At 47.6% G+C, this 23,758-nt stretch overlaps 1 protein-coding gene across 4 annotated transcripts in view; it reads left to right on the top strand.

Moving 5' to 3' along the window:
- OTUD5 (OTU deubiquitinase 5) overlaps positions 1-22,663 on the top strand; it is a 26,180-nt gene extending 3,517 nt beyond the window's left edge. For 2 of the 4 annotated variants that reach the window (XM_061136426.1, XM_061136428.1), the window contains 8 exons: positions 7,044-7,137; positions 14,701-14,765; positions 14,853-15,009; positions 15,105-15,253; positions 19,193-19,396; positions 20,890-21,091; positions 21,176-21,289; positions 21,599-22,663. In XM_061136426.1, coding sequence (XP_060992409.1) covers positions 7,044-7,137; positions 14,701-14,765; positions 14,853-15,009; positions 15,105-15,253; positions 19,193-19,396; positions 20,890-21,091; positions 21,176-21,289; positions 21,599-21,723 — 1,110 coding nt within the window. In that variant the 3' untranslated portion in view covers positions 21,724-22,663. The remainder of the gene's footprint in view (positions 1-7,043; positions 7,138-14,700; positions 14,766-14,852; positions 15,010-15,104; positions 15,254-19,192; positions 19,397-20,889; positions 21,092-21,175; positions 21,290-21,598) is intronic. The other 2 variants (XM_061136427.1, XM_061136429.1) reach the window with 2 other exon arrangements.
- Positions 22,664-23,758: the final 1,095 nt, after the last annotated feature.

The following is a 23,758-nucleotide window of genomic DNA, read 5'->3' on the forward strand; positions in this document are numbered from 1 at the left end:
ACCAGGAGTTATTTCTTCTCTCCCTGGTCGTGATAAAGTGTGCCTTTCCTTTTCCTTATTTCCCACAGAAATAAGGAGTTTCAGGGACAGAGAGAAAGTCATGTGCCACCATGGTGACTAGAAAGACACCTCCTTACATCCCCTTTGCCATCTCTTAGGCTAGGAGTTCTTCCCTTGTATTGTCCCCATAAGAACATGGAAGTAAAGTTGTGTGGTTGCATGATACCTTCCCTTCCCAGTGACAGAGGAAAGGTTTCGTGTTCTCTTTACTTCTTGGGACAAAAGGACAAAGAAGGTGCTTCTTGCCTCACCTAGTTCAACTAGGGGATGAAAATAGGAGAGATTCTTCCTGCTGCCCTAGGCTTGGTCCTGAACCATCATTGGGGCCATTTGTGACCAAAGGGCCATTTAGACCCTTGGGAAAGGAGAGAGTTGTTGAGAAGGAGTCCACATGATGACTCTGGTCCTTGTTGTGACCACCCAGACTTCCTGTCTGTCCTGGTGCTGTTACTATATCTACTGCCTTTAAGAGCCCTTTTGACACCCCAGAGGTCTCAGTGCTAGGAAGGTGGTGGTGTCAGGGATTTCCTTTCCTGGGTATGGCTGCCTTGCCAGAGTCTCCCCTATGAAAAGAATGACTTGAGAGGGTCCTGAGCTTGAGGACCTCACAGAGCATTTTGAGAAGGGGGCCTGTGTGCTGAGATGGTGGAAGAAGGTGGACCTGGCACTGTAGCCAAGCTTCCAGGTTTCCCATTCTGGCTCTGCTGGGGCTTTTCTGGATGAACCAGAATTGTTCTGCCTATGCGCCCTGGGCCACAGTTTTCTTATTGATGAGGTAAAAGTTGGTGGGGCATTGTTTAACTTTGGGATTTCAGGGAGCTCACACCAAAGCCCTTTGGGCCTGAAGGTGACAGGGTATGGTAGGTGTCTTTCAAGGAAGAACTGGGTTCCTCCCCCACTCCCATATTCCCTCTCAGCCATCCAAGCTTGGTGGTCAGGACAAACAGTCTGGTTAGTGTGAGGCTCAGGGTTGGCCTCACAGTGATTTTTGTGGCCAGCTAGCTTGGGGGTTGTTAGGAGCCCTTTTGGATGGTGTAGAGGTAGGTTTGTGTGTAGAAAAAGTTTAGGCTTTGGACCTGATAGGTCTGACTTCAAATCCCAGGACTCCTGCTTAGCTGCCAAAAGTACATCCATGCCCAGGGTTATTGACTCAATATCTGACCTGGCCCACCTTGGACCTTGGCTGATTCTTCTTCTGTAGTTTCCCCAGGATTATCTGGGTTCTTCCTAGGAGCCTTTGCAACAATTTCATTTGGCACTTATGAACCTGCTGATTCCTCTGATCAGGAGGCAGAGTGGTATAGCAGCAAGTGGTTGGACTCGGCCTGGGCGTCTGAGTTTGAGTCCTGTATCTTCTGCAGTTACTTTTTCTGGGTCTCAATTTCTCCATCCATAAAATGGGTAGTGATGAAGAAAGAGGTTGTACTCATTGCTCTGTAATGTCTTTAATTCTCTGCTCCTTACTCCCCTCATCCATTGTGAAAGTCTTGAATGGGGCCCCTTGGCTTTTGGGGGTATGCTATGAAGTTTTAAGCAGTTACCAGCTTCCCTCTGCCCAGCCAGTGCTGTAGGCCTTTGTGTGTGTGTGTGTGTGTGTGTGTGTGTGTGTGTGTGTGTGTTTAACAGCTTTATTGAGACATCTTTCACACATCAAAAGGTGTACAATTCAGTGACTTTTAGTATATTCACAGAGTTTTGCATCTGTCATCACAATCAGTCTCTTTTAGAACATTTTCTTCACCTCAGGAAGAAACCCTGCATCATCATCATCGTCCCCTATCCCTTCATCCCTTCTCAGCCCCTGGCAACCACTCATTTACTTTTGTCTTGATTGATTGGTCTTTTCTGTACATTGCATATAAATGGAATCATTTATCCTTTGTGACTTCATTTCTTTCACTTACCATAATGTTTTCAAGGTTCATCCATGCTGTAGCATGCATCAGGACTTCATTTCTTTTTGTTGCAGAATATATAGCATCTTCGTTTTTTAAAAAAGATTTATTTTTATTTTTTGACTGCACCCAGTCTTAGTCGTGTCATGTGGGATCTGGTTCCCTTGCCAGGGATTGAACATGGGCCCCCTATATTGGGAGTGCAGCCTTAGCCACTGGACCACCAGGAAAGTCCCCTGCATCTTTTTTTTAAATTATTCCCTCCCCACCTCAGTGGCCTAGTAGTAGGTTTGGGGCCTTGCTCTTTTCTGATTCCTCTGCCCTGGAGAGCTCTGTTAGTCCTTAAAGAGCAGTGTGTCATCTGTGTTCTCACTAGATGGGTTGCCTATGTTTAGCCCGTGGAGCAGAGCCAGTGTTCTGGGTGTTTTGGGGGAGAGAGGGGTGGTCTTGGCACCAGACTTGCTGGGACAGAGTTGTGTAGTCCAGAATACTAAAAATCTCTTGGCTGTGGGCTCTTCCCACACATCTGTCTGTCCATGAGCTACCACTGCTGCTGCCATCTCCCCCTGCCGCCTCCTTGTTTCATTGGCAACTCATTCATTGATAGACAGGGTCAGCAGCTTCCCAGGCTGGGATGGGGGATTCCAGGCCCTTGCAGCTTTAATTCTAACCCTTTCCCTGGGGGTGGGATGCAGCTGAGGTGGATCCTCTGGGGTGGGAGCCATGCCGTGTTGCCTCACAGTTCACGCCGGGGAGTGCTACAAGGGTGTTGTATTTGTGTCCTGTGGCTGCTGTGACAAATTACCACAAACTTGGAGGTTTAAAACAGCAGAAATTTATTCTTTCTTTGTTCTGGAGGCCAGAAATCCAAAATCAGTTCCACTGGGTCAAAATGAAGGCACTGGCAGGGCCAAACTTCTTCCAGAGTCTCTAGGGGAGAATCCAGTCCTTTTCCAGCTTCTGGTGGCTGCTACCATTCCTTAGTTTTTGACCACATCACTCTCACCTCTGCCCGTCTTCTCTGTGTACGGGTGGTCTCTCCTGGCTGTGTCAGATCCTCCTCTGCTGTCCTAGGGACACTTGAAATTGCATTGCATTTAGGTCCTACCCTACTCCAAGATAATCTCCCATCGCAAGATCCTTAACCACATTTGCAAAGACCTTTTTTCCTTGTAAAATTTACAGGTTCCAGGGATTAGGGCCTGATATTTTTGGGTGATCATTATTCAGGGATGTTCTTGTTTCCCTTCCAGGGCGAGAAAGGGAACTCATTAAGTGCTCTCATACTGACCAGTCTTGTAATATTTGAGTCTGTCCAGTATCCTTGTTATTGGGAGGCTTGTTAGCCTATTTTACAGATTGGAAAACTGTGGCTCAGAGCAGTTAATCACTGACTAATAATTGTTGGAGTTGGATTGGAACCTACGTCAGTTGGGTCCCACGGGCTGCTTCAACTTCTCTTGAACCTTTGAAGCAGTAGGTTGCAGTTTTGTTCCTCAGATGCCGTCGTGTCAGAGAGCTTTACCCAGCCCCATTTTGGAGGCTCAGAGATGTGGAGGGAGTTGCCCACAGGTTCAGCAGTGGGCTTGCAAGATTCAGGGTCTGGACTTTCTTATTTCAGTTCATTATTATTTTTGCCATGCCGTGTCTCATACAGGATCTTAGTTCCCTGACAAGGGATTGAACCCATGCTCCCTGTGGAGTTTTAACCACTGGACCGCCAGTGAAATCCCAGGGTCTGGACTTGACTTTCTTAGGCCAGGGCATTGATGTAGCTTATGGCTGGGCCTGCTCCCACCTCTTACTCCCGCCAACCCTTCCTTCCTGGGCCATTTTCCTAAACAGCATCCAAGTTGGCACCTTCTTTGGAGGTTCCTGTCTAGCTGGGGAAAGGATAAGACTGTTCTGAGCTCTTGGGACTCTAGGCTTTCTTTGAAGCCCAGGACCATGACCTCCCTGTTTTCTCCCCACAGCGGGAGAGAAGGGGTTTCAGCCAGAGCCTGCTCCAAAGGCTGCTGGTGCCAAAGGCAGTGGGTGATTAGTTGTCTGGCTTCCATATCCAGACCCAGATGCCAGTCTGGCTGCCCCAGGACCAAAGCCTTGCTTGTGTGAGGGGAACACACAGGCCTTCTCCACTTTTAAGGACAAATCAGGATTTTCCCAAATGGGCTGCCAGGTGTGTTTCCATGCTGTGATTCATGAAGCTTCTCTTGTTGCCTCTACATTAGGCTTTGCTGATGCCCCAGTCCCAGTTCCTTTCTGCCTTTATAAAATGAAGATAATGCTTCCTGCCACCTGAGCTGTGGTAAGGACAGTTAAATGAGATTACCTTTTGCATCTAGCACTTGGCATGGTAGGCATTTGGCTAATAAGAATTCATCTTTTTTTCCTGGCTCTGCCCTGCTTACTTGCCTAGTCCTCTCCAGGACTTTAGCTCTGCTGAACTCATTGTTGGGTCTCTGGCATCCGTGGAATGACAGAAGTGATTACTAAGCATTTCTGGAGGTCTTGGTATTTTACTTCTTTACTCAGGTGGCACCTCCTCTCAGATGCCAGCCTTAATGACTGACCCAGGTCCCTTGCTCTGTTTCACAGCAACCCTGTGTTCACCTCTTTTAAAGCCCTGCTCATACTTGTGTGTAGATATTGCCTATTTCCCCACCCCCTAGCAGTTTATGAATTTATCACAGTTGAGACCAAATCTGATTCATTTTTCTGTCCTCATTGCCAGTTCAGGGTCTGACTTAGTAACTGCTTGGTAAACCTTTGTTGGATGAACAGGTAGGAGCACCTCTCGTGCTCTTTGACCCCCTTTTCCCCTGTCGATCTCTCCCCGCCCCCCCCCCCAATACTTGAGGTCAGGAGGTTGCTGTGTGCACTGCTTCTTTAGAACTTCTCCTGTCCAGTCTGGGATTGTAGTCATAGTTCCAGCTTCTCTGCAGGTGCCATGATGCTGGAAGATGGCTGACCTGCAGGGCAGGGATAGGGGAACTGGCTGGAGCAGGCTAGTCCAGTGTGACAGCCTCTGGGGAAGGAGGGACACCTGGACTGCTGGAATGTTGTACATAAACAAGAGTTTGTGCTGCCTGTGGAAGCCCATTAAGAGCTTCCAGGTGCCTTTGTCATCTCTGGAAAGCCAGCCACACCTTCCTGGGGTGTGGGCCCTGATGGTGGCACTATAGGGTATTCTCTTGTCCCCCGTGCTTCATCTCCTGTCTAGCCACTCACCTAGGACTTTCTGAGGGCCTCTCAGTTGTACGTCCCCTGTGTGTGTGCTGGTCTTGTCCCTTCTCTTTCTGGTGACCCCCTCACCAGTGCATGGTATGTTGTTTAGAAAGCCTTTTCAGTTCCTGAAACTTCTCTAAGCCTCTTGACAGCTCTGTCAGGCAGCTCAGATATCCCCCATTTGATAGGAAACTGAGGTTTGGAGAGTTCAGGTAGATTACCTAAACTCATGCAGCAAATCAGTGACAGAGCTGGGCTTGGACCCAGAGCTTTTATCCTCTAGATCTTGTGCTTCCTACTTTGCCAGGAGTTTCTCTCATCTGCAATAGTTAAAAATGGCCTGCAGAGAGGTGATCCCCTCTGTCTGATCAGCAGTAGCCCAGATCTTATAAATCCCTGGGCTGGGTGGTGTGCCCAAGGAGCAGCCTTGAGATTTCTGGCCCCTGGGCCTGATGCGGGCTCAGGCTGACTTCTTCTGGTGACCAGCAGATGGCATGAGGAGGCTAAGAAAGGTCTGCTTCTGGTTTGTTTAGCGTTGAGATGGAAAATGTTTTAAGTGACACGCGGACATTTTTTAAATAGACTTTATTTTTTTTTTTGAGCAATTATAGGTTCATAGCAAAACTGAGCAGAAGGTACAGGGAGTTCCCATATACCTCCTGACTCCACACATGCAGAACTTCCTCCAGTATCAGTGTCCCCCACTAAGTGGTACATTTGTTATAGTCATTGGACCTACACGGACACGTCATAATCACCCAAAGTCCATAGTTTGCCTTAGAGATTGCTCTTAGTGTTGTACATTTTCTATGGGTTTGGATAATTGTATAATGACATGTAACCACCATTACAGTATGTAGCATAGTTTCACTACCCTAAACATTCTATATGTTCCACCTATTCATTAAAACGTTTGTAAATACACATTTGTACAGGTTCACTTAACCCACACCTTTAGGGCCAGCTGTACTTTTGAATTTAGAAATATTTCAGAATTTTAGGAAAGTCACTTGGATGTAAACTGTGTATTATGTAACACTTTCCATGGGGTCTATAGCAGCACCTCAAAGTCAAACACCTGGATGTTTCTGCATGGAAATGTTTGAATATTCGCTTTTAAGTGGAATAGATGGGTTCTTGTCAGCTCAGGTCAGATTGTGATGCTAAATGAGTTAGATAAAGAATTGGTTTTAAAAGCTTTTAGAATTTTGGATAATATATTGTATACCTGTTATAAATGAGATGGTGAAGTAGAATCACCTGTAATACCAGCACTTAGGGATAATATTTTGTTGTGTAAAGTGTTCCCAACTTTGTGTGCGTGTGTGTTTGTATACTTATGCCTATATATATGTATATGTTAAATGTCACAAGTGAGATTGTACTTTGCATATATTTTGCTTTATACAGTATATCTTGGAATTTTCTGGCTGTATTGTGGGGCTCTGGATCTAGGCTCTTGCCAGTCTACTCCCTCCTCAATATCTCCCCTACCCTAAATGACTAGAGGGTCCCCAGGTGAATCTCCTCTAGGTCAAGTCGGGTTCTCCCCCTTGGCACTTGCTGGGTCTGGGCCTTTGGCTGCCTAGGGGATAGGCCCAACATGGGATTCCCAGGATGATCAGCAGGGGGTTAGAATACAGATGAGGCCCCTCTAGGAGCAAGCCTTCTGCTTACACGAGACTGATTCGCTAGAAGGGTCTCCTGCTCCACATGCATGGAGTGGTCTAACAGGGCAGAGAACTGGACCTTGTCCATTGTCCTCTCAGCCAATCATCTGGGTCCCTCAAGAGCTCAAGGACAGGGCCTTGGGGGTGAGGGTATGGGTCTTTCCTGTTGATGATCCCTACCTCTTCCCTCCAGCAGGAGCACTGGTTTGAAAAGGCCTTGCGAGACAAGAAGGGCTTCATCATCAAGCAGATGAAGGAGGATGGTGCCTGTCTCTTCCGGGCTGTAGGTGAGTCTTTGCCTTAGCCTTCGGGGGCCTAGGGCTGCCCCTGAACTATGTTGCAGTTGTCAGGAGTGACTTGTGTGACAGGGTTGGGGGCAGAGTTAGCTGGTCTTTTAGGGACTCCTGGCCTCAGCCTAAGTTAGTAGCTGGCCTCTAGCTTTCAGTCACGAGGCAGTGTGGTGGTGTGAAAGTAATAATAACAGTAGTAATAGTGATGGAGAAAATAACATTACTTAGGAATAGATTGGAGAAGGAAATGGCAACTCACTCCAGTATTCTTGCTTGGAGAATCCCAGGGACAGAGGAGCCTGGTGGGCTGCTGTCTAGGGGGTCGCACAGAGTTGGACACCACTGAAGTGACTTAGCAGCAGCAGCAGCAGGGACAAACTGCTCAGGTGCTACAGGAAAACTTTTTAATTCTCCTCCAAGCTAGATAAGTGAAAGACCATTGCTTCCAGTTGTCAGATGAGAAAAGCAGCTCAGAAATAGAGAGTGACTTACCTAGAGTCAGAGAGTACATAGTGCAGTCAGGAGGCAGAGTCTGGGTTAGGTTAGTGAGAGGCCTGTGCTCTTAACTGCAGCACACAGCTGTCACCTTGGGATCACAGAACTTTAAAAAAAAAACTTACACAAAAGTAGAATAGTGAACCCTTTGTGTACCCATCACTCATCTTCAAAATAATTGTTAACATATTGCCAACTTTATTTCATCACTACCCCACTCACTCTCTCACTCTCCTGAAACGAAGATTTTTAAAACAGAATCCCAACATGGATCATCTCATTCGTAAATATTTCTGTATGTTTCTCTGACAAATAAGGACTCTCTTCTTTTTTAACATAACAAAAATGTCATTATATGCATAACAAAATTAATAATTCCTTAATACCATCTACTGTCCAATCTGAGCTGGCTCTTTGAAGCTTCTCTGGCTCTCATCTGTGACTCAGCAAGCAATTGTGAAGTTAAGGCAATGGCATCCCACTCCAGTATTCTTGCCTGGAGAATCCTGTGGACAGAGGAGTCTAGTGGGCTGCTGTCCATGGGGTCACACAGAGTTGGACATGACTGCACCGACTTAGCATGCATGCATTGGAGAAGGAAATGGCAACCCACTCCAGTATTCTTGCCTGGAGAATCCCGGGGATGGCAGAGCCTGGTGGGCTGCCATCTATGGGGTTGCACAGAGTTGGACACGACTGAAGCGACTTAGCAGCATGCTGGTGTCCAAGGGAATCTGGGAGTGTGATTCACTCCCTTTTGAGCTCTGATGTTTCCCAAGGAAACATCCCCTCTGATAAGAGCCTTGACCTGAGAGTCAGAAGCCCTTTAGTTCTCCCCCTGACTCATAACTTCCGTTTTCCCATATTTGAAATGGTGTTGATTCTGCAGTTTTTAGTGGTGCCTCAGAATCACAAATGTTTGAGTGGGTGATAGAAAGTTAGGTGGGGTGAGTGGTTGTCTCCCTATTCTACCAAGCAGAAGAGGTTCAGGCAGTGGACTTTGATGGGCTGGGAAAATTCCAACTCCCTCATCCCTGTGGCTCAAGTCCGTGTTCTCCCAGAGATGTTTCCTAGAGAAAGAGATAGGTTTGGGGGGCATCTTGGACCAAAGGAATGCAAATAAAGAATAGATGGGGACCCATTAGGTGTTAGGCCTGTGCCAAGACCTTAGTCTGAATGTGGGGTAAGCAAGGCTGCTGGTGGAGTGAGGGTCAGAGAATGCAGCTGGGCATCTGTGTCTTGGGTGTTATTTGACGTGGGCCTTGGGCCTAGTTAAGACCAGGCTTGGCAGTAACCCATGTAAGAAACAAAATTTAAGTGTATGTCCATCTGACTGTTCTTCCCAAACACCTTCTGACCCACACCTTCTGACCCTTCCCCCTCATTGAGACCTTCTAGTAAGGGGCCTAAGCTTACAAGAAGAGCTGACCATGACAGGTTGAAGGCCTCTCCCTGTCAGCACTATGGCTACACATTTCCTCTGACTGGGCTGCACTTAGCTTTTCTTTGTAAAACCTCAGAAGCCCCATGGCCTCTCCCTGAGAAGTACATGACCCCTGGGTCTCTAGGCCTCATGTGGAGGTTTCCCTGGGGCAGAGTGCACAGGACATGTAACCCCAGAGGGGACTTTATCCTCATGCTTTCTGTTGCCCCTCTGCTTCCAGCCTCGCTGGGACAGGGACAGGTGGTAGTTGCTCTAGGCTCTGGTGAGAAGGGTGACAATTTTTAACTTCCTGTCACACGTTGAATAGTAGAAGGACCACAGAACTGAGGGTTGGAGTTGGAACGGGGAGAGACAAAGAGACCACTCTTGTTCCTTGACCCTGACTGATTGCTCGGCATTCCACGTGGTGCTTCAGGTTCACCTGCAAAATTGGGATCCTTATCCCATGAGACCAGGTGAGAAGAGCCTCCCATTGAGGCTCAGGAAGGGGAAGTGACATGCCCAGGGTAAGTAGTGGCAGAACTGGCATGGGAACCCAGATGTATCCAAAGGACACATTCTTTCTATGACCCTAGGAAAGCCCTAGCTTCTTAGGAGTCAACTGGCTGGGTGACTGTGGCTGTATTCCTTGATCTCTAGGGCCTTGCTTCTTGCAGCTAGGAGCCTGTGGCCCTCTACTCTTAGGAATCCTGAGGCAGGTGGGTTTTTACCCTCTGTTTTGCCTCTGAGGTCTAGGTGTCCCCAGTATCCCATGCTTGTGCCCAGTTCTCTCTCCTACCACCTATTGGAGACTCGTGGGCATCAGCATAGGCTGGGCTGGAGTGAAAGTGGGAGCCTGGGTCCCAGAGGTATCCTGTGGTCCACCCTGCCCCTGCTGTGCTCAGATAACCTTCTCCTGGAAACGTGAGTCTGCATCTCTCTTCCCTCCCTCTCTGCATATGGCTTTGACTCAGCAAAAACCCCTGGCCCTGGCCTTGGCCTCTGTGGGCAGAGTGGTGGCCGTGTGTGTGGGTGTCTTGCATGGGTTGTGGGGATGCAGCTGGGGCTCTGCATGTTTCGGTGATGGGGCCCAGAAACATTAGCTAGGTCTACTGCTCAAGGCCTTTTGGTCTTGGAACGTGGACTATCAGCATTGGAGGAATGGATCTTAGATCAATTTGTCGTTTTATAAATGGGAAACAGGCCTCAAGAGAAGATCAGGACCTTATTATCTAGGTCACACAGCCAGTATCAGACATTCGTGTTTGAGGTTGAAGCAGGCCAGAAGGAGAAGAATCCCATGGACCACCATGTACACCGGCTTCTGTTGACCTCTCTGCCCTGCCTCCTTCAGTTTTTCCATCTTTGCGGTGGGAATTCTTGAGTAGGGGAGCAGGCATCTTGAGACCAGGCTATTGAGAGGGCTGAGTTTTGCTGACTCCCCAACTGAGGGTGTGGTAGTTGGGGCCACTGGCCAGGTATACACTGCAGCTGCTCAGCAGGCAGGTGAGACCTTTTTCTTGGTTCATCTCCTCGGTGGGGCCAGGGTTCCCACTGGGCCATGAGAGAAGCAGGGAACAGAGCAGGTCCCATCTCCTGCTACTGCTTTGTGTATACATGTTTGTGTGTGTGGTTTTTTAGATTCCCTGCAGGCACCAAGCTTCCTTTTCTGTTCTCAGTGGAACTGGCTGTGGTTCTTCTAGCAGGCAGTCAGGCAGGCAGCAGCTTGGTAAGGAGGCAATTCCCAGGTGCATCTAAAACAAATGGCAGGGCCTTGTACTTAAATTGTTTAGATAGTCCAGGCTCTCCTGTCTTGCTCTTCCATATAATTTCTCAGCAAATAGTGACTACATTTTGGTGGACCTTCCCCCAGGTAGCAGGGGAGGGAGGTTGAGACAAGTCTGTTAGAGCCATTGGCTCTTCCCCACTCGTACCAACCCCTGGCAAAGGCTAGGAAGGGGGTGGGGGGGTCTTCATTTTGTACAGCCTCGAATTCTGTCCAGCCTTCAGTCTTTGCTGGTTGGTGGCAAGGGCATCTACTTTTTGAATGCGACAGTTCTCTGTAGTTGTGGTGGTTGTGTGGGTATTTGGCCTCAAGGAACATCTTTTACTGACTCTGTGCATGCACATGTGCATTTCTGTGCTGCTGTCTCTGTGTGCTCAGAGAAAGGACATACATAGGGTATGGGGAGGGAATGTTCATGCTGACCTCTGTGGCCTTAGTGAGGGGTACAGGTCCTAATATCTGTAATCTCTGACCACTTGCAGGCCTTTCCTAGGTTCCAGCTGATTCCTGCTTGTGTTGGTAGGGAAACTGAGGCAGACAAGCCTGACCTAGGGAGTCAGGTGGCTAAGGTGACAGCCAGATTGGTGGTGGTAATGTCTCCTGGGGCATCAGTGCTCAAAGTTACCAGTTATTCCTTGAAAACCTGGCCTCTCCTTCAACCTCCCCAATGTGTGGCCTTGAGCCAGCTGTGCCACATTTCTGTACCTTAGTATCCCTCCTGTGTTAAGTAGGGTTTTTTAGGGTAAGGATGGAATGAGCTGGGATGTGAAAAGGCCTTGGCGGAACCAATTGTAGTAATGTACTGAAGATTTGTGAGCCCTCTTTGGGTTGGGGACAGAGGTGAGGGAGTGGGGGACCCCCTTCCAACTGGACTCTGGGAGGGGAGAGCAGGTGCAAATTGCCCACAAGTGCAGTGTCAGCAAGAGGAGGAGTTTCAGTTTCTATCAAAACAAGCGCTCTGAATTCCCCTACCTCTGCAGGACCATTGGGCTCTTTTCCTCCACCTTGGCCCCCACAGGGAAGTCCAGCTCAGTCCCTAGTTCCATGTGCCAATCTCTAGGGAGGGAGGAGGGCTTTCTGCAGGACAGAGGTAGGGCTGGCAAATTCAGACAAGCATCTCCACAGTGAGGATTTCCTGTGTTCTTAGTCCTGCACTGGGTGTTTTTATGTCATCGAGACGGTCCTTCTACTGTCTCTCATTGGCAAGGTATTGTTGCTCTCTTTCCTTGGTTCAGAGATGGACATTTTCTTCCACATTGATGATCCCTAAACTAGGGTATGTCTTATAACCTGTGAGGTGGGTTTCCCTCTCCCAAAAGCTATGATTAAATACATGTTCTGTACCACCTGTTGGTGCATCTTAGAATTGAAGAGGGAAGGTGGTATTTTACATTTTATAGGTAAGTTGAGAAGGTCATCCTTTGCCCACACTTAAGGACCCTATTTTGTGAGGCCTGTGTTACTGATTTGATGTTAATTTGGTTGCTAAAGATTTGAACTACGGGCACAAGGTAGGCTAGTGGACCTTTGGATTCAGCAAAGGTGGAGAACCAGTTCTGCCTGCATGAGGAGAGAGAACCTAGACTCTGAGTTTGGGACTTTCCTCTGGCTGATGAAGTGCAGCAGAAATGAGGAAGGACTTACGTGGTTCTGGTGAAATTCTAGCTGACTTGTGGGTGACTGGCTATCTGAAGGAGTCATCGTCCTCCTTATGACAAACGGAGCCCCATCTCTTGAACATTTGCAGCAGCAGTAGCAGCAGGTATTTGGCAGACCATCCCCTGTAGTATTGACAATGTCCCATGAGAGGAAAAGGAGTTATTTTCCCCAGTTTATAGATGAGGACATTGCAGCCCAGAGAGGTTAAGGCCTTGTCCAGTACCACACAGGAGGCAGAAGAGCCTTTTTGTCAAGCAGGGAGTCAGTGGCAGGGAAATGGGAACTTCTTGGGAAGGTTCTCTCCCAACTCCCTTTCTGGTCCCATTGTCTCCCCTTTCCCCTGACTCCTTACATCTGGCATCTCCATGGTGGTAGATGCACCTCCCAGGACTGGAAATGCCTATTGCCTGCTTTCCTGGGAACATCTCAGCCACCTTCCTGAGCCTGGCAGACCAAGCCTATTTAACCCCTTCACTCCCATCTCAGTTCCTGTTTACTGCAGCTGCCAACAGCACTGCCTCTTCAGCACCCCAGGTTTATTCTACGGAAATAGCTCCTCAAGCAGCTCCGGCAGCCACAGCGGGTTTGTGGTCCTGGCTTCTAAGAAAGGCAGTGGCAGGGGGCCCCCAGTCTGTGCACAGGGCATGTGACTTGCTGGAAGTGCTGCAGAGGGGGAGGGGGGTGAGGGAGAGTGTGGCCGCAGAACCCACATCCTTGTTTACATCGGTAAAGGGGCTACCCCTTCCCACCTCACAACCCCCACTCCCCATCACCCTCTGGTCTCTGCACCTCCAGGAGGACATGAGACAGGCATGGGCCCCGTTTTCTATCTCAGAGCTGCCTTTTTCTCTTTATCTCACAGAACCCTTCAGGGAGGGGGAAGGGGGAAGGGCAGCAAAGGCGTTCTTCTGGCGATTCTTCACAGAAGTAGACTGGCTGTTATGGAAGAACTCTGTGGTGTTCGCTGCAGGACCTGCCCCTGCTCCAGTGTCACAGGGAGATCCCATCAGAGAAGTGGTCCTCTGGGGAGATGAAGGGACATTCACTCTTCGTCTTAGCCAGTGGACATCAGGCATACTTCATCTTCAAGCCCACTTTAATTTCTCACAGAGAAGGCTCCCTGACTCTTCTAGCCTCCCCAATCCACTCAGCAAACTTGCATTTCTTGCACTGCACCAGGCTCTGAGCCTGGGGGTAGACTTGTATGTGAACTGCTCTCTGCCCTCAGTGGGAGCCCAATGTGATCAGGCAGATGAAGTCTGTATGCATCTTTGATAAATCTGGTGATGGGGTGCCTTGGAGGAGTGGGAAACTGTTTTAAGAGTGCATTGGTGTTTGACAAGTAGTCAGCCAAAAACATGTGTGAACATCCTCAATTGAGGCAGAGAGAGCCTAGTTCTTATTGTGACCAAAGCCCTGTGATGCCTGGACCTTAATTAAGTTAGGTGCATATGTGTCTTATCTCTCTTGTAGACCACATGCTTCTGGCGGATAGGGTCAGAATTTTACTCACTTCTGTCACCTTCATAGTACCCCACATTCAGGCCCCACTATGGGACAGGGTCTCTGAGTGACTGCCCTGTCCCAAGACTAGGGCTTGTCGCTTCATACCTATTATCTCATTAATCCCACAAGAGGCTTGCCAGGAAGTTACCCAGCTTGATCCCATTTTACAGTTGAGGCATATGAAGCTCAGAACACTTGGGTCATTTTGTTTACTGGTACCTAACAGAACTGGGCTTAAAGCCCAGTTATTAACCCTTCCCTTTCCTTCTTTTTTCACCTTATAAAGGCCATAATGACTCCTGAGAGTCAGGAAACTGAATTCTATAGTTGAATCTGTCATGGACTGACTTCTGGGTGACCTTGGTCAAATCACAAACTCCCCGAGCCTCAGTGTCCTCATGTGAAGAGCGAAGGGTGGTGTATGTGGAATCGATGGTGCTTAAGGCCGGTTATCTACACATGATACCTGTGGTTCTGTCCCTTTTACCTGTACTCTTGTTCGTAAAGACTGTCCTTGCCTGCCTCTTTTTTCATGATCATATTCTAGCCCACAAAGCCAAGAACTCTCCATTCCTTAGGGTAGGTAAGGAAGTTTCCCTGGCCCCCAGCCCTTCACCCCCCAAGGATGTTCTGATTTAGAACTCTTCTTTGGTGGTAGCTCTGACTCCAGCCTCTCCTTCTGCCCCCACAGCTGACCAGGTATATGGAGACCAGGATATGCATGAGGTTGTTCGAAAGCACTGCATGGACTATCTGGTGAGACCTTGCAGAGACCTTGGGGCGGGGGCAGAATGGGAGGATCTCTTCTCCACATAGACATTGATCATCTGATCTTTTCTGTAGATGAAGAATGCTGACTACTTCTCCAACTATGTCACAGAGGACTTTACCACCTACATCAACCGGAAGCGGAAAAACAACTGCCATGGCAACCACATTGAGATGCAGGCCATGGCAGAGATGTACAACCGGCCTGTGGAGGTGTACCAGTACAGCACAGGTACTTCTGTGGTGGGTAGGTGAGCAGTTGATCACTCCTGGTCTGAGCCTGTTCCACCCAGCCCACTGTGAATCTTCTCTCCTCTTTCTCTGCAGAACCCATCAATACATTCCATGGGATCCATCAAAATGAGGATGAACCCATTCGTGTCAGCTACCATAGGAATATCCACTACAATTCAGTGGTGAATCCTAACAAGGCCACCATTGGTGTGGGACTGGGCCTGCCATCATTCAAACCAGGGGTAAGCACGTCCCTGTGCCTAGAATGTATACTGGAGATAGACCAGAAGACCAGAAATCTCATGTTGGGGCCTCATTTTTGCCCCTTGCCCACAAAAATGTCCTGTTAACCTCTCTGAGTCGCCCCTAAGGTCTCACCTCTGAAATTAGGAAGTTATCCAAGGTGATCCCTCAGGGCTCATTTTGTGGTCTCAGTTTGCCTGTCTGAGCTGGTTCACCTATCTTTTGTGCCTGTTGAGAGTTGGCATTTTGAGATATGGAGTCAAACTTGGGAACTGTGAACCAGGGCTCAGTCTAGGTGTTTTGGTACCCACATGGATCCTCCTCAAAACCTCAGCACGTACAGACAGCTGTGGTCACAGAGACTTGAAGTGTAGGCCTGGCCCCACCACTTGCTGGCCTTGGTATCTAAGTCAGGTTGTACAAGTGATTTGACTGGCAGCTTGGGTGATATAGAAAGTGCCTAACACTGAGTCTGGTACCTATTAGGTGCCCAGGAAAGGGCAGTAGATTGTCTCAGCACACACTGACAGATTTTCATTCTCTGTCTCAAACAGTTGTCTGTTGGGGATTTTGCTATCTTCTATTGAGGTTTCACTTCCTACAAAAGTACTCCTGCCTCATTTTAGGAAACACACCCTAACACAACACACCCTCCAACATAGAGGTTTTTTGATGTGGACCATTTTTAAAATCTTGATTGAATTTGTTACAATATTGCTTCTGTTTTATTTTTTAGTTTTTTTGGCTGATAGGCATGTGAGATCTTAGTTCCCCAACCAGGGATCAAACCTGTACCCCCTGCATTAGAAGGTGAAGTCTTAAAACCACTGGACCACCAAAAGTCCCCATAGAGGTTTTTTGGTTTCATTTTTTTAAATAAACCTTTAATCTCAGAACAGTTTTAGATTTATGTAATTATTGTGATTAGAGAATTCCTATATACTCCACTGTGATTAACATATTAGCATAGTATGTTTGTCACAATTAATGAACTGATATTGATATATTAACTAAAGACCATACTTTGTTCAAATTACCTCAGTTTTGGGCTTCCCAGGTGGCTCAGTGGTCAAGAATCTGCCTGCCAATGCAGGATACACAGGTTTGATCCCTGGGTGCAGAAGATGCCCTGGAGAAGGAAATGGCAACCCATTCCAGTATTCTTGCCTGGGAAATTCCATGCCCAGAGGAGCCTTGGAGGGCTACAGTCCATGGGGTTGCAAAAGAGTCGGACACAACAGTGACCAAACGACGACAACAAATGATGATACCTTCAGAAAGGGATAAAAGAAAAACAAATTATCTCAGTTTTTCCCCAATGATCTTATCTGTTCCAGGATCCCATTCAGGATACTGTATTACATTTAGTTGTCGTGTCTCCTTTCGCTCCTCCTGGCTGTGACAGTTTCTCCGAATTTGTTTTCCATCTGTTTACAGACTCTATGACTTTTTCTAGAATGTCATATAATTGGAATCATACAATATATAGTTTTCTCAGTGGCTTCTTTTAGGTAACACTGTGCATTTAAGAGTCATTCCTGACTTTTAGTGATTTGATCACTTGTGTCTTTTCTTTTTCCTTTTGTTAAAACTGTGAGTGCCCTAAGTTTTTTTTTAATAGATTTAATTATTTAGAATAGTTTTAGATTTACAGAAAAATTAAGAAGATAGTGCAGAGTTCCCACATACCCTTCTCCCTTTTGCATAGTTTCTCTATTATTCACACATGTCAGATGAGTGTAATACATTTGTTCTATGAACCAGTTACATTGTTATTATCTAAAAGTCATCATACCTCTTTACGCTCCTTTGTCTTTGATGGTTTCTCACATTTTCATGTTTTTGGTGACCTTGGCAGTTTTGAAGAGTACTAGTCATGTATATTGTAGGTTGTTTCTCTTTTGGAATTGGTCTGATGTATTTCTCATTAGACTTGAGGTTATGGGTTTTAGAGAGGGGGATCACAGTGGTAAAGTGCCATTTTTATCACATCATCTCAACAGTATGTACTGTAAACATGATTTGTAACTGTGGATGTTGACCTTGATCATCTGGCAGAAGTAGTTTTATCAAGTTTTCTCCACTGTAAAATTACTCTTTCCCTACCCCGACTCCCTTTTCCATGTTGTACTGTGTGGAAGGAAGTCATTTATAGTCCACACTTAAGAAGTAGGGATTAGGGGGACTTCCCTAGTGGTCCAGTGGCTAAGACTCCACCTTCCCAATGCAGGGGGCCCATGTTTGATCCCTGGTCAGGGAACTAGATCCCACATGGTGCAACTAAAAAACCCAGTGCAGCCAAATAAATAGATAAATATAAAAAAAGAAGTAGGGATTAGGGAATTTCCTGGCGGAATAGTCATCAAGACTCCACATTTTCACTGCCAAAGGCCTGGGTTATATTCCTGCATTGCAGTGAAAAAAATAAAAATAAAAGGTGAGGGTTATACTCCATCTCTTTGAGGGCAGAGTATCTACATAAATTATTTGAAATCCTTCTGCAAGGGAGATTTATCTCATTCTCATTTATTTAGTCATTTATTTATATCATTGTGGATGATGGATATTTATTTAATACTTTTACATGTTGGGTTATAATCCAGTACTATTTTTATTTTGATGCCCAAGTTTTTCCAGTTTTGGCTATTGGGAGTTCTTTTAGTTGGTTCCTGCATCTCTTTGAAATATCCCCATCATTGTGGTAGAGTTTGTGTGTTTGTGAGGGGGTGTTTTTTGGCTTGTTTGTTTTCATTTTTATTTTATTTTTCATTTTCATTTTGAATACTTAACTTTCTGACACTACAAGGTGCTAGAGGCTCATCTTGTATATTTCTTGCCCCATTTCTAGAACCAGCCATTTCTCCAAGGAGCCCTAGTTCCTTTTATTGGAGAATCTTAAATTAGAAACCAAGATCTGGGTGCTGAGTATGCTCTTTGCTATTGGGGTATCCTTGCTTTAGGCCCTTTCAGCTGATAGAGCAAGGAAGTATATGTTTATACTAACCTGTGTGTATACACATGTCTAGAAATATTTCTGTCTGTAACCATCTGTATCTGTATGACACTATGGTTCTTACTGATACCTTTAACTGAGGGGCACCTTGTTTTAATTTGCAATTCCTAATGACAGATGATGTTGAGCATCTTTTCATGTGCTTATTTGCTGTCTTCTTTGATGAAATTGTGTGTCTAGACTTTTTTGCCCATTTTTAATTGGCTTATTCTAAAAGCATTTTGCATTCTTTTTGGACTGTTATCCATGGGTAAAAAATTATACTTTATACCATTACTTAGTGTATATACATGTTGGTGTATGGTGTGTATATGTGCATTAAAATAAGCTTTCACTGAACGAAATTTACTGTTACTCTGTGGGATATGCACTGATACTTTGAATTATTCCTTTTTAAAAAATCTGTTGTGTCTCACAGCCTGACACTCTCATACGGTGTTCCACAACTCATAGTACCGCACACCATGCTGACACTGTCCTCTTGTCTACTTAAATACCCCAATACTCAAATCTACCCTGTGCACACAGGACTCATTTCTTAGGTGATCTTTTCTCCTTGTCCCATCTGGGCATAGGTGAAGAAGGCCTCAACAACTGAGTCATTAATTGGTGAGGCGACTTTAAATTCTAGCCCTGGCTGGAGGGCACCTGACTGCCCCAGACTTAGTACATCAGTTGAGGTGTCTTGGAGGTGGCAGCAGGACTTCTGAATATAGGAATTCGAAATGACAAGTCCCCCAACCCAAGCCTGCCTTCCCCCAGTCCCTGATGAATAGGCAGCCTGCCCAGGGGGGTGCTTAGTAAGAGTGTCTGCCTTCCTGCCTCTCTTCTGAGCATGTGAGCCCTCCTCCCTGAGCCTCTTCTGGCTCTTGGCCAGAGTTCAGAGTGTCACCTCACATCCCTGTTCCTCTCCCACTCCTTGCAGTTTGCAGAGCAGTCCCTGATGAAGAATGCCATAAAAACATCAGAGGAATCATGGATTGAACAGCAGATGCTGGAAGACAAGAAGCGGGCCACAGATTGGGAGGCCACAAATGAGGCCATTGAGGAGCAGGTGGCCCGGGAATCCTACTTGCAGTGGCTGCGGGATCAAGAAAAACAGGCTCGCCAAGTCCGTGGCCCCAGCCAGGTGGGTCCTGGGGTCTGTCACTAGCCTGGCGAAGAACCTGTTACTTCCCATGTTCTGTCCCCAAACAGGCAGAAACAAACTAAGCAATTCTGACATGTGGGAGAGAAGGAAGTTCCTAGCCTTTTCTCTACCTCATCTTGGCCTTAGTCTTGGCATTGTGCCTTAGAACTCTCAACAACTGTGCAGAATAAGCTTTTTTTTTTTTTAAGAAGTGAGAGAGGGCAGCCACTAGTGGTAAAATGCCAGATTCACAGATAGTTTCAGAGGGACAAGCTTTTGCTGAATGTTGTGTGCCAGACTCTGTACTGAGGATGTAAAATCAGGTCCTGCATGCTCCACCCTCAGTGATCCTGTCTTTTGAGGGGGAGACACATGCATCAGTGGAGCCCTTGACTCTGACTGGAAGACCAGTAGAGGTGGGGGATCTGGTCAGTCTTCACACAGAAAGGTTGAATTTTTAGGGCAGGGAGTGAGGCAGGGCAGCCAGGTATTTGAGGAGTCACAAGAAGTTTATAGAATGATTAATCGATGTCGGCAAGAGCTGACTCATTCGTTGAACAAGTGTTTATTGCAGGTCTGTGCCAGGCACTGTTCTTAGTGTATAGTACATTGGTGAGCTGGGCAGTCTCAGGTCTGTCTTTGTGGTGCTTCCATTTATGCAGAGTGGAATGAAATAAACATAATGAATAAATCATTTGAGAGGTGGTATGGACGAAAGATGTAGAGCAGGGTAAAGGGGATGAGTAGGACTGAGTGGGGCTGGGAGTTCACAGTATTAATTAGTGTGGTCAGAGTTGGCCTCAGACCAGGTGAGATTTGAGCAAAAGCTTGCAGAGGTGAGGGCATTACGTGCCTATACCAGGGAAGACAGGACCAGCTAGAGCAAAGACCCTGAGGTGCGTACACACCTGGTGTGATTTGGAAGCAGCCTGGAGGCCAGTGTGGCAGAACAGAATGTAGTAGTAGATGGAGTCGGAAAGGTGGGGGTGCCATATTGGAAGAGGCTTGTGACCTTCCAGTTTGGCCTGTGGTGAGGACTTTGGCTTTTCTTCTGAGTGAAGCAAAAATGATGAGAGGGTTATAAGCAGGAAAAGAGTGGGAACTTAGAATTAACAGGATCCTTCTGACTGCTGAGTGTAAAATGGAGTTGAAGGGGCAAAGGTGGAAGCAGGAGACCACCAAGGAGAAGATGACTATAGTAGCCCTGATGATTGATGGTAGTACTGGCAAGGGAGGCAGTCAGAAGGGGATAGATTCTGGATCTATTTTGAAGGTGGAGTAACAGGTTTCCTGTCAGACTGGCTGTAAAGGTGTGAGAGGGGCTTTAAAGTGCTTACCTTGATCCTGTGGTCCATTATGTTACCAAGAATGTTGGTGGCCTATGTAGAAGCTATTTCATAGCCAGGATTCTGGGAGGGGGTGAGCCCTTCGGGAATGGGGCAGAGGACGGTTGCAACTGCTATTGGTCTTTACCACCACCTTCCTCACCGCAGCCCCGGAAAGCCAGCGCCACATGCAGCTCTGCCACAGCAGCAGCCTCCAGTGGTCTTGAGGAGTGGACCAGCCGGTCCCCAAGGCAGCGGAGTTCAGCATCGTCACCTGAGCACCCTGAGCTGCATGCTGAGCTGGGCATCAAGCCCCCTTCCCCAGGCACTGTCTTAGCTCTTGCCAAACCTCCTTCACCCTGTGCACCAGGTCAGTGACTTGCTAATAGGGAGCATGTAGGGGTCAGGAAGTCCTGCTTAGGCCCTGAGCCCTGCCTTTGACTGTCTGCCCCAGGTACAAGCAGCCAGTTCTCGACAGGGGCCGACCGGGCTACTTCCCCCCTCGTGTCCCTCTATCCTGCTCTGGAGTGCCGGGCCCTCATTCAGCAGATGTCCCCCTCCGCTTTTGGTAAGCCTCTTCTGTCTAGGGTCTAGGGGCCAGCTGGGAGTTGGGGAGAGATGGAAGAAGCAGCTGGTCCTGAAAAGGGGGCTTCTGGAGCCTCTGGACATCTCCTCAGGAAAAGAGAGTTTTTCAGGCCCAAGAGTCTGCCCCAGAGGGGATCTGAGTGGGGTTTTGTAGGCTCAGAGGAGCCTTCCCCTTAGAGAAAAAAGTGGTAGGGGCCTGAACGGGATCTCTCCAGAGCCAAGAATCAGCAAAGGGCAAGGAGAAAGCAGGCTTAAAGTGCTGTGTCATTCTTTTCCCCTTCCTCTTGCCCAGCAGGTCTGAATGACTGGGATGATGATGAGATCCTAGCCTCGGTGCTGGCAGTGTCCCAACAGGAATACCTAGACAGTATGAAGAAAAACAAAGTGCACAGAGACCCACCCCCAGACAAGAGTTGATGGAGACCCAGAGACTGGAGACCATTTCCCAATCCCTACCACTCCTGCCCTCCGGTGCCACCCCACCTTCTTTGGCTTTCTCCCATCTTGCCTTCTTCCTTCTTTCCGCTTCTTTGGCTCCTCCCCACTTCCCTCTGGCTGGCCCACCCCTGTGCACCCTCTCATCGCTGCCACCACCACCATCATCTGTCTCTTCGCCAGCTGATATGCCCTGTTCCCCCTGCACAGCACCATCCCTGCATTCCACAGGGGACTTGGGCAAGGGTGCTGAAGGTAGGCGAGGGGCACACAGAGACAAACCAACTGGCAGCCAGGCAGCCCCCGAGGAGAGACAGATAGCAAAGTCTCCCTGCCCCCTATTCCTTCCAAGATCAGAAACTTGTCACCCTACCTTCATAAATGATACCAGGGACGTGGGAGGAAGAAGTGGGAAAAAATCCCCTTCCCAGTACCCTTAAAATGTCTGAGCCTTCAATGTTGAGTTTTTTTCTTTATTAAAATATACTTTTATCTTATGAAATCAATCAGTGATGTAGACAACAGCATTGGCTCTATGAAGGTGACATCTCTCTGGTTTGGAGGCAGGTAGGCCACGGGGCACAAAGATGTGGTTGATGTACCTGGCCTCCAGCTCTGTGGAGATGGGCAGGGTTTAGAGTATGAGCCAGGGTGGGGTGGGAGGGCAGGAGGGGGCAGGTGTCAAGTGGGCTTTGGACGAGACTCTGACCTCGCTGCATTCCTTATGCTTCCACCACCACCACCAGTCTTTTTGGAATCTCAGGGTGGGGGGCACCTTCGAGGATCATGGCCGCCACCCAGGATTTGAGTGTGTGGGGGGGTTGGGAGCAGCCTCAGCAGATGGGGCACTCATGCCTTGCAGGTGTCAACAAGATCCACCATCTGTAATGTCCTTGGCACAATAAAACCAAATGTCAGTTTCCCCTGAGCGCCTCTGTTCTGTGTGGGGCAGGGGGTGGGTGAGCGTTTGGTCAGAGGCGGTGATGGCACAGACCTTGGCTTGACTTGTAAGGGCTATATGCTCTCCATTGGGGTCTCTCTGCAGGCCCAGAGTTGGTTCTTACTTGATTCACTGCTTACTGAATCAGCCTTTGGACCTGTTACCACCAAGAAAGCTCTGTCTTTGCCCACTGCCCCTGCCTCAGTATTGTTACAGGATGTAGCCTGCCCACCCTATTTCCTGGGGTGTGATGGGAGCAGAGAATTGAACTTGATGGCAGGGACTGAATGTCCAACTTCTCTGCCTGCCTCTAGCCCCCATATGTTTGCTCTTTCATTGTATTTGATGAGGAAATGCTTTGGACAGGCACAACAGTCGCTTCATAGCAACCTGAGTTTAGTGGAAGTGACCAGAGGGTGGACCCCCCACACAAGCACACCGGGTTTTAGAAATTGAGGAATAGCTAAACCTTTTTTATTCATGTTCCCAGTTCTCTTGACACTTCTGTCCCTGCCTTTCCTAGAGGTAAAGCCAAGGCAAAGAAGGATGGCTGGCCCCAGGTTTTTCAGTTCTTTTCTTCAGTGTCCCTCAATAATGGGGTCCCTGTGGAAGGATGTATGTCCAGCTCTGCAGATGAGGGTGTGGCTATCTGCAGGTGTCTCTGGAATCCACTGGTTAAGCACTGTGTTGGAGAGTTGGTTTAAAACCAGCTTTTTCTAACTATGTGGCTTTGGTCAAGTTGCAGGCTCTCTGAGTTTCAAGTGTCCCATGTATAGGACAGGAGTGATAAATATGTACTACCTCACGCTCTCTCTGTTGTGAGCATTGAGAGAGAGTGTATATGGTCAACATAATGTATGATGGCACAGTGCCTGGCACATTCTGAGAGCTCTAATGTTAGCAGGTATTATTTATTATCCTGAAGTTGAAGTTTCTGCACTATTTGGCCCCTGACTACTTCATCTTGCCTCTCTGTCCAGTTTTCCTTGGCCTCTGCCTGGAATTTGCCTTTTCTCTGTCCCAAGCCTTCAACTTTGTCTTTCAAGATGGGTAGAGGGTCTCCTTCTGAGAAGCCCT

The sequence above is a fragment of the Dama dama genome, chromosome X, assembly GCF_033118175.1.
Source record: "Dama dama isolate Ldn47 chromosome X, ASM3311817v1, whole genome shotgun sequence".
In the NCBI taxonomy this organism is placed as follows: Eukaryota; Metazoa; Chordata; class Mammalia; order Artiodactyla; family Cervidae; genus Dama; species Dama dama.